At 39.0% G+C, this 11,452-nt stretch overlaps 1 protein-coding gene across 2 annotated transcripts in view; it reads right to left on the reverse strand.

Moving 5' to 3' along the window:
- Positions 1-4,035, reverse strand: part of itpr2 (inositol 1,4,5-trisphosphate receptor, type 2) — a 158,928-nt gene extending 154,893 nt beyond the window's left edge. The window contains exon 1 of one of the 2 annotated variants that reach the window (XM_088645779.1): positions 3,535-4,035. In XM_088645779.1, the coding sequence (XP_088501905.1) occupies positions 3,535-3,626 (92 nt within the window). In that variant the 5' untranslated portion in view covers positions 3,627-4,035. The remainder of the gene's footprint in view (positions 1-3,534) is intronic. The other variant, XM_088645780.1, reaches the window with a different exon arrangement.
- Positions 4,036-11,452: the final 7,417 nt, after the last annotated feature.

Here is an 11,452-nt window from a genome sequence, read left to right on the forward strand (position 1 = left end):
AATACTAGTAGGAAGCTGCATCAGCATGCGTAGTCTGCAAAGGAACAAGAAATGGTTTATTCCGTGCTGAAAATAGAAGAAAAGAAACACAGCGTTTCGATTGTGAAGCCATCTTCAGGTGTGAGAAAGAGGAAAATCAGGGAAAAAGAGAGACTTTCCTCTCTTTCTCAACCCCGAAGAAGGCTCCACAGCTGAAGTGCTGTGTTTCTTTTCTTCTGTTTTCAGCATGGAATAAACCTTAACCCATTCCCTAGGTTCTTTTAGTACTACAACAGCAAAAGACACTTTAAGGATGGAATACAATATATCCAGGACAATAGTGGGAAATATCCAGACAATGAAAGAGAAACAAGAATATAGTAAACAAGAATATCACTCAGGTGTTCACCAAAGAAGAAGCCAACATGCCTCTGGTAGAGGAAGGACAAAGTTCTGTATTAAGCAGTATAAGCATAGGAGTGGTAGAAGTGTTTCTGATATTAGAAGCAGGCCTCATAAATACAACTCCAGGGTTCAATGGTGTCCTACCAATGGTCCAGAGGAGGGGCTCATAGGAATACCCTCCTCTGACAGGCTGAAGGAACCAAACCATTTTAATCTTGGACAGAAAACATTACCTGGAGCTTTAATCCCCAAAAGCATTGACAAAGTCAACTCAGAAGTGGTGGACATCACCCAGGTGTCCCTGGTTTCTTCCACAAAACAACTGGGCTTCTATTACCAAACAAGCTTGACATACAGAATGGCCTCCCCTCATTTGTAACTACTTTTATGTCATACAGTGCTACCACATCACTGAGATCAATTCCTATCCACTAATACACAAACGTCTGGGAGGAAGAGTGTAGAAGGGGGACAGTTAAGGTGAGGTCACTCGTTCACATTTCACAAGATTATCGAAGCATTCAGTTTGTGCTGTGCTGACTGAGCACTGGGAGGTGTGCCTGAGATAGTGATTTAAATCCAAGGTCCAGACATATAAACTGCATGAGCAAATCAAGGCCTCATTTCACATAGCACCACTTAAAAGCCTTCTACTGTAGGTAGAGCGTTTCTTACTCACAGTGATTCCCCACACAATGTGAACATGGGAACAGAAGATTTCAAAGCAAGATTCACAACAGGATAAAATGATGAATCGGACATGATCTGGTCTTTGCTTGGTTTTACATGTTGCGTAACAGAACAAACTTTTTTCTTGGATTGTAATGGTAAAGAGCAAGCCACTGTATCCATTAAACTGTGCACTGATATTGGCTTATTTTCAGTGCGCAAGATGAACTAGGACAAGAAAATCAAATGCCTACCATCTCTGGGGCTTTAGGCAATCCCTACTATTTCAACTTAAAGGAACACCTTGTGGGTGGTGTTGTTTTGCTTTCTCAATCAGCCATATTGCTCCACAAAACTCAAAATCCTTGATCCTTCATTCTAAACAAAAGAGACCAATTTATCCTTATGTTGTTTTTATTGACGGTAAGTGAAATATGGACACCGAAGAAAGCAGCCATAGCGGGCAGAGAACAATGGAAAGCATTCTTCAAAAAGTCGCTGGAGCAGCGTTGCTCTTATCCAGAAAAGCCGTGGGCCTGACATTCGTTGGAAGGCCGAGCCTGTTCAAACAGCTCACACTAGACAAGCCACACTACTGGAATCACAGTAGGTGGGGCTGGCAGTGATCTCTCGGGCCCTCCCTGCATATCTGTGCCCTTTCAGAAGGGGGAGAGAGCTCGGGGGAATCTTATCACTAGGGAAGACATCCAAACACAAAACCACGAAAACGCGAGGATTCTCACAGGGCTGGTAGTCATGCTGATTAAGAGATAAAAACACTGTTTAAGGTAGAAAGGCTCGGATTTTACACTAAACTGATTTTACTTGTGTCAGCACCCAGTCCCAGAGTAATCTAGTATGCATAACCACTATAATAAATATAACACATATTGCTTTCCTTAGATCTCTTAAGCAAAAGAATAAAAGAGGGATTTCCAGTGGCTCAGCCAGACCAGTTCCTGGCTCAGAGGGCCATGTGGATTCAATGGTACAGACGGTGTCATGTCAGGAGCCAACTGGGATTGGGATTCCCCGACCGGCAGTGCAGACCAGGGGCAGATTCTGGATTTGTCAGCTAGGTCTCTCTGCTCCACCAACAACATCCCAGGCTGAGCAAGTGTGCAGTGAATGTCCTGCCCGTCCCCGAGACGCTTGTGGCATGGGGAGAGAACGAAGGCTTCATGGTCATAGGTTCGGGGGAGAGACAGGGGGGACCCTCCTGCACCCTCTCAATCTCGCAGTGTGGGTACAGGAGTTGTTACTGTACACTGAGTCAAAGACAACTGGCTACTCCAGACTGGGCGAGTCATAAACCATAATTGGTTTAAATGGGCTCATTTTTAAAAACAAATTAAAAACAACTCAGAAAACACCTCCTCTGTGATGCTAGAGTAAAACCCCTAACACTGTCTACTTGCAAAATCAGACATGCATCATTTATTGCCAAATAACGATGGACTCAAATTTGGTTTTGTTCTGTTAAGCGCTTTGAGAAGCCACTTTTAAAGGTGCTATATAAAATAAAGTAATATTATTTTAGCATTATAATAATTTCTAGACACTGCGGTCTTCCACAACCTAAATTCAGTTGTCAATTCTGAAAACACAACTACTGAGCTCAAGAGTTCAAACGCTGTATTGTAATTATCTTCTTCCTTATCTTACTCCAACACTGTTTCACTGACTTATTATCTGGTTAAAGTGTCTGTCATTATGTTGGAGTGTGCTTTAAAACAAATGTCCCCATTGCTGGAAAGCTGGAATTGAATTAAGAATCAGATGAGGAGTTCATTTCCCAAACGCTGACTACCACATTTTCTGCTGTGAAATCAAAATGTAAGAAATGTTAAAGTTTAAGATGTGTGTTAAAGTTTGAAAAGGTAGACCATGCAATGACAGTCACAAGGAATTGAGTGTAGACACACGTAAGTCATTCATAATTCCTAAAATGACATCTTGTGAAACAATATATTGGTGAATACAGAAACTGAAATCTAGTACAAACATCTTATTGCGAACTATAGAAATACGCAAATCGTCTCGAACTCTAGAAAGTCCGAAGGCCCACTGAAGAGTTAATATCGCGCATTGGTTTATGCAAAAATCGTCGTTTACATGGAGAGCAGTTACATTAACAACCAGTTTTGCATTACAATTTAAAGTAATCTGATATAATGGAATACTAATAATCTATAGCCGTTTTACCCCCCAAAACACTTAAGCAATTCCTTCTTTCATTGCATGAGCTCCAGGCCTTTTCGACAACTTTTAAATTACTTCCTACTTTTCGGCCCAATGACATGAGAAAGTGTTCCGAGTGCACTACAATGTTAAATGATAGTCTTCTCAACATTAACATCATATCTATCATAACCTTACAGAATATGTGACAAACGCTACACCGTGCGATTCATAATTTAACTTCATAGTTCATTAAATTCCTTGAAATGCATATAATAGTTCTGCACAGCAAATACGTACCCCAAAGTGCTAATAAAGCCATTGACTGTGCCTTCCGCGTAGAGGGAGACAATATCCCCAATGTGAAGAAAACTGGATCTGTGCTCAGACATTTTAGTTCATTTTTTTTTATCCTTTCTGAAGTCGAGATCAATACGGTTTTTGAAATTCCCTGCTCGTGCTCTCGCGGATAATCGTGCAACGCTAAGCAACCATTAGGTGTCCACAGAGGAACGGTGCAAACTGCCTTCGGAAAAGTGCCGCAGTTCTTTTTCTTTTTTTACTTCATCCGATGCAGAAGCGACACAGCTCCACAACCAGAAACCCTCTCCATTGCATGCCAGCACTCCGACAATGTCTGACTTTGAGAAGTTGTTTCAGCCTGTATCAGCGCAGACCATACCCCCTGCTTCTTCCTGTGGCAGCCGAGTTTGGTCTCTTTCACATTCACGGCGGGGAGGAGACTTGACTGATGCCAGCGGTAAAGACCCTATCAATGCAATGAAGGAAGTGATAGCAAACTGCTGTGGAATGTTGCTTAGGTGAGTAGGCTGTCACCTGCCAGTACTACTGAACTGTAGCACAGGCACAAATGTCTGAACTGAAGAAACCAAAAAGGACACCGGAAAAATTAAACAAGATCGATACAAAGTTTCAAAACTCAGGACACGTGATCTGCCTTTCTTACCCGCCGAATATGCTCGGACTCTCTTATTAGTCACACCTGGAAAGAAGCACTATTAATAAGAATAAGAATTGCATACACTTATATAGCGCTTTTCTCCACTCAAAGCGCTACACAGGTAATGGGGACCCCCCTCCACCACCACCAGTGCGCAGCCCCACCTATTAGCACTTAACTGTGGATGTTAAGTTGTTATTATAACGAATTTGTCAAGAACAGGCGTGTTTGTACTGTAGCTGTCGTGAATCTGGTAGCATCAGCTGTCCCCTTACCTTTTAGGTGAGCTTGGATCGATTGTAAGTTGAACTAGTGCATTTCCTTTTTTGTGGGTCAATTTTTATTCACTGTTTTGGTATGATAAATAAACCAAAAAGTTCCTAAAACAAATGACAAAAACATAAAAAAGAGAAGTAACAAAAAAGCTTCCAAATTTCCATAAAGTGCAGATTGACTTCAATAAAAAAAAAACACACATCCAGGTCCCGATCTTCTTTTTTTCCCAGATTGTTTTTTAACATTTTAGAACACAAAGATTGAAAAACACAACAAAATGAAAGGTGGAAAACAGATCAGAGAATAGGGGACTAGTGAGGCAGTAAATGAATCATTGCATCCGTCCAGTCTGACACAGTGGATGTACTGTAGTTTAGCTGTACTTGTATCTCATAGGCCAAGACTTACAGTAAAAGGATGTAACAGGATAAATTGGAGGTATTTCAGGCACCACTGCTCCCCGCAGTTAGACCCAGAAATAAAAGACATCATACTTGAAGATTGAGAATTGTCAAAGTGTAGGAATTATCTGGAGTCAGATTGGTGAACAAAGGTCAAGCAGAGAAAAGATGTAACAGCAGATTAGTCAATTAAGTAATTTGTCCAGAGAACAGCAACCAGAGGCATTCTTGGGCTTGTCCATACACTGACAGGCAGAACAAACTAAGAACCTTTTAAGTCTTAAACAGAACAAACTACGAGTGGAACGGATATAAATATTCAAAATCCTCAAAGGTGTGGACACAGGTGTGCTTTTCTGGACACTCCACTCAAAGCGCTTTACAGGTAATGGGGACTTCCCTCCACCACCACCAATGTGGAACCTCACCTGGACGACGCGACAGCAGCCATAGTGCGCCAGAACGCTCACCACACACCAGCTATCACTTGGGAGCAGAACAGAGTGATAAAGCCAATTCACAGATGAGGGTTATTAGGAGGCCATGATTGGTAAAAGCCCTGGGGAAATTTGGCCAGGACACCAGGGTGACACCCCTACTCTTTTCGAGAAACGCCCTGGAATTTCTAATGACCGCAGAGAGTCAGGACCTCGGTTTTGTCTTATCCAAAGAATGGCACCTACTGTAGATAGGTTTCAGAAGGTTTTTGGCCCGAAAGTGGGTTGGTTCTGAGTAGGGGAGGTAAGTCAGATCATTGGGTGGAGAGGGAGGTTGGGGAATTCAACTGAGGTTAAGAGCTCAGGTCTCGTTGGGCTAATGTGAGATAGTAGCCCACAGTGGAAATCCGTCCTAGTGCCGTAATGTTAGTTGCTAGAATAAATAGAAGACTGAGACATGAAGGTGTAAAATAGTAATAGACGCAGTCAGGTCTGCTATTAAGGTAACTACAGTAAGATGGTAGAGCAGACCTGCCCAAATGGGATCAACCGAGAATGGTTACTGTAACTATGGAGGCTACTGGGAACAGACTAGGATTCCTTTTCTCTCTTATCCTTCGAGGGGTCAGTTAACAACATCAGGTAATGAGTCCTGGAGGGGATTCATTATCCCTGAAAGGGGCAAGACAACTCAATTCAGTTAACAGTGTGAAAATCACCCAGTTCTAAATCCCAAAGGGGATTTTATTGATTCCCCGGTAGGGGAATAGTTAGATTGTAGTTATCCGTCGGGGGAACGTGAAGCTCAAAGGTTATAAACTCCAGTGAGAGTTTGAGTTGAGAGAAGGTTAGGTTTTTTCGGTATTGCACTCGAGAGGATTGTGGCTGTAATATCTTGGGGACAGACAGGCTGGATAGGAGATATTGTCCAGAAGTGAGAGGTAAACACCAAACTTATCTCAGAGGAGGTTAAAACAGTGGGCGAGGAACACTAGAGACAGACAGGAAGATTGTCTTAGTATACCGAGAGGCTGCGAAACAACATTAGATACTGATTGAGGAAGTCCACGAGCAAAGGGATCACAGATCTTAAATTGTATTTTAAATCTTTTTAAAATTTCTAACATAATTCAATGTGATTGAATGAAAGAGATTACTTAGAGGACATGCTATTTTTATTTTCTGATTTCACCAAAATGGCCTCCTCTCATCTGCAACCAACAGTATCTGGCCTGAAAAGAACTCTTTACGGTTGAAGTTGACCTCTGATCATGCATGAAGTTGGACAACTGGTTGTGTCAACTGCTTGTGATTCACCATAAAGTTAAAGTATGCAAAGGGTTAGATTGAGTCATACGCTTAATTGTGGAGGTGTCATTCAAAGTAAAAGAATGGACATACAGTATAACTGGTTATGCTTGCTTTGGTGTTGTTTTAGATGAATAATGAGCTGAGGTCAAGAGATTTAATGCACAGTGATGGAATGATTACAGGAGTGATTTTTACATTAGAAGCATTATCTAGGTTCCCCTTTAAACATTTTTTACATTCTTTGTCTTTTTCGACATTCTTTTATCAAGCCATCTTTCATTTTTGCTTCTGTGTACCAGTTCCACTTCAAAATCTTAATTTTTTTTTTCTTGTATTGCATGTACGTGTATGATCTACTGTAAATATAAACACTTACTCTACTGATTGTTGAAGAAGACAGAAGAAGATGATTCCCTGACCCACTAAATTGACAGGCTACTAACACAAACAGAAATACAATAATTTTACAAAATGATATCAATTTATTTTCTTTTGGTTTATTTTTGGGTTATAAACAAGGATTGCACCTGTCGCAAATGGACCTAATCAGTTAGTCCAATAATTTAGTGTTGTAAAAAGTTTTCCTAGTTCAAACTTAGGAAAAATCCTGATTGTGGATAAAATATATGACATCACTACCACTGGGAAAAAAGAAGATACTGTATTACTAACTGACCAGGCTGTTCACTGTGTGGGTGTATCTGTGTGAGTATCTTGGTGTATAAGTGAGTGTATCAGTATAACAAGCTTGCTCACCAGGTGGGTGTATCAGTATAACCAGCTTTTTCACCAGGTGAGTGCATCAGTGTAACCAAATTGTTCACCAGGTGGGTTTATCTGTGTAACCAGCTTGTTCTCTGGGTGCGTGTAGTGATGTGACTGGCTTGTTCACCAGGTGGGTGTATCAGTATAACCAGTTTGTTCACCAGGTGAGTGTATTTGTGTGACAGGCTTGTTCACCAGATGGGTGTATCATAACGTGTGAGAAGAGGTGACTGAGTTATCCAATTGTTCTGCAGAATTTATCGCTAGGAAATATCCTAAATTATTAATGGATAATTTAAGTCAATGGATGCCACAGCTTCTAGTAAGAATCCATGTGTACTTATGCACCAAAATCCAAAGTTTCTTAATATAACATTTATCTGTTTCGTGTTCTGACACTAGCTGTTGCTGTAGATTTTGCACATCATTTATTGCCTGTGTTCATAAAGTAGCCTTCTTTAGCCACACATCAAATAAATATTACGGGGGTGCATGAAAAGCAAACAAAAAATGCTGTCCAGTTGCTAAAGATTCTGATTTTTGCAATTTTATATTATTGTGAGGCAGATGCCAAACAATCACAGTCAACAAGATATTTAGAGGGAGGGAGATGATTAAAATAAAAATGTAACTTACACTTGCAGTATGTTTCATTTCACTGGTACTCAAAAGGCTAGACCAGCTTGTATGTTTAGCTGTGAACACTGGACAGGACAAAGATCACAATCCCTCTTCCTTTCAACGGTGTACAGTATTTCACAGTGTTATTGTGTTTCTGTGATTAGATTTTTATTTTTATTTTTAGCAGAACACCTGTCAGGTCTACTCCCTTGTTGATTGCCAATTGTTTCAACATTTAACACTATGGGAAACTGTGTTAAGTGACTCAGAAATCTAAAAGCTGTTTTTAAAGGACCAAGGCCATGCAGAGGAACAAAGTGACATCACAAGGTCTCAGTATAAATAGCATGGATCCATTGTATATTCTACACTTAACTTTCATTTCCTTTGCAGATGTTTTGCATATTACTGTATTATTACTATATAATAGAATATTATCACTAATTAAATATCCACCCTTCTCCTGTACACATCCAACCTAATAGTGTCTATTGATAAATGTACAAGTCACAGTGCCTTATGCTTCACTTTACCAGAAGAATCCATTGCCTAACTGTGTGTTTCACATCATGAGAAACCTTTGCCTGTCATTTCTGCAGATTACACGTCCTGCCTTTACCATTATCATTCAACTGTCATGAGTGTCTTCAGCAGAATGTATTTAAAATAAGATGTATTTAGGGGTTCTAAAGCAAATATATAACTATAATTACTTTCACAAGAATTTAGATTATGTGGTATTCATTTAAAGTTGTGTATTCCTTTACTCCAAAAGGCTGCTTTTGAGATTCAAGCAAAAAGAAACAGTTTGAATATGAAATATGAAATTTCCAGATAATGTATTTACATCAATATTATTCTCCTTATAGACCAATAATAATTGTACACTTCTGTATTTCTTTGAGCTTTGCCATTAAAACATAGGTCTTAATTAAAAAGAAGCATCAATTTAAATGTGTTTTACTGTGTTGTACTGATCTTGTGATTATGTGTTAAATAAGAATCATTTCTAGAACCATCTTGCCTTAAAATATGCAGAACAGTTATAGTTTAAAAATTAAATACCAGTTTTTGTGTTTTGCAAATATTTAATGAATTACTTACAGAAATTACATGAATTAATTACTATTCGCTGAGAATATGCTTGTGAACTCCCTGCATTATTTGCATGTTTTAGACCTAAAACATACTTACATCTTACATCTGTGAAATAAAAAAAAGATAACCTGATTAAATTTATCACACAGTAACATAAGAAACATCTGGAGTATTTAATTAGCAGTATTATCCAATAGTACTGAATATGCACTGTTAAGGTGACTGGTGGCACCTCCATGAGCAGCAATGACTTCAACTAGATGTTTCCTGCCATTGTTTCCTGCATCAGTTTCTTACATAGGCCTTTAGGAAATGTAGCCCATTTCTCCTTACATGACTGCTTGAAGTCTGTGATATTTGTGGGCTGCTTTGCATGAACAGCTCACTTTAGGTCCTGCCGTAACATTTCAGTGGGGCTTAGGTCTGGACTTTGACTTGGTCAATCCGAAATGCAGGATTTATTTTTCTTCAGATGTTCTTTAGTAGATCTGGTTGCATGTTTAGAATGTGTTCTTGCTGCAGGACCCACTTTCAGCACATCTTCCGCTACATACTGTATACAGTAGATGGGTTGAGATTACCTTCTGAAATCTGCTACAACTCCCACAACTATACTTCTCAGTTCGGATGAGATTCCTCTGTTGGAAGGCAGTGTTTGCTTTTCTCCCCCAAAACATGTTTATAATTGTGGACAAAAAGTACAAACTTTGACTTGTCTGTCCAGAGAACATTCTTACAATACACGTGTAGATTGTCCAGGTGTTCTTTTGTAAAATATAGAGGTTCTTTTTAGAGAGCAAGGATTTCTTCCTGGCTCTGGCTGTCCTCCCATGAAAACCATTCCTGTTCAGTGTTTTCCTGATGGTTGAGGAATGAACACTGACATTAAATCATTAGGCCACTGCAGATCCTTAAATTACTCTGGGGTTCTTGACTTCTGCATGATTTTCTTGGTTGGTCTTGGTAAAGTCGTCATGGTATTGCATATTTTTCAGTTGTAGACTACAGTACCTGTCTAGCTATGTCTGGAGCCCCAGATGTTTAGAAATGGTTGGGTAACCCTCTCCAGACGTTCAAGCATCAACTAGTCCTTTACTGAAGTCTCCTAAAATCTTCTTTTGACCATGGCATGATTTATTTCCACTACCCTCTGTGGTAAGGACCATCCTTAAGAAGTTTCTGACTGTTATTTAGGACAGGGCTGTCAAAACTCAGTCCTTAAATGTTTTAAATCATTTTTACTACTTCAATCAACAATTGCATCTCAATAAACACATAAGTTGGTGGATAAAAAACTTTTGGTTATTTAAGAAGTCTGATATTAACAAGGATAATCATGGTAAGAAACGGTAATTCTCATAATTATTTTGACGACTCTGAAACGTTTCCTTAGCACTGTAAATGTATTTGGCTTTCATTGTCAAAATATTCCTTACAAGCCAGTTTATTGATAAGAGTAATGTATCTTTGGTTAGTGGTAACAATGCCAACAGTTGTGTCATTTCCTGCTTTCTGATGCTGGTAAGACAACATCACTGAAGTCTTATCATTAGGACCTCAAATTGTGAATTTTAAAAGTAATCTCTCATTCACAGACTTTTCCATGCCATGCACTATTATTCCCTCAGTTTTTTTTACTCACTTTTTTTGAAAGTTCTCACTTCTGAAAATGTGTCTCCAGATTCTAAGACACCCTAAATACATTTCACTGTTTCTTAATTTAATTACTTAAAAAGTATATTGTCTGTTAATTTGTCAACAGAGTATTGATCTGAATCTCAGGTTTTTCAGTTTCAAAGTAAATCCAACAAACAGAATGCAGTGATAAATGGAAACGTGTTCAGATGAAATTCTGCGCTGACACTAGATACCTACATTATTACATATAATTGGTATAAATTTGGGTTGTAATACTCCAGTATATTCAGTATTCACCTTGACATAGTGACGGTATCATGTGGGGTAAAGGATTACTTAGTGTTCATACTTAGTGAAAACAGCAAGCTCTGACATCTTCTTGACATTAACATTTATGGTCTTAATAGATGCTTAACACCCAATTACAAGACCACACAAAGCATATTTTTTTAATATAGAGAAGTACTTTAGTCATTATGCAGAACAGAGTCATTATACAGAGATGGACTAAGATAAAACAGATTTTAATGTATGCCTTAATGGCACCACCTAATGGGCAAAGGAAGAGAACAAATGTTTTTAAACTTTTAAATGACAAATTACTAGTTCCACAATTCTACTCAATTACTGAGTTCCCAAATAGCATGTCAAATAATCATTAAGAGTAATAAAAATCTCTTATAGGTATAAAAATAGGTAATTTATACTCA

This window comes from Lepisosteus platostomus, chromosome 9 (genome assembly GCF_059453375.1).
Source record: "Lepisosteus platostomus isolate fLepPlt1 chromosome 9, fLepPlt1.hap1, whole genome shotgun sequence".
Classification (NCBI taxonomy): domain Eukaryota; kingdom Metazoa; phylum Chordata; class Actinopteri; order Semionotiformes; family Lepisosteidae; genus Lepisosteus; species Lepisosteus platostomus.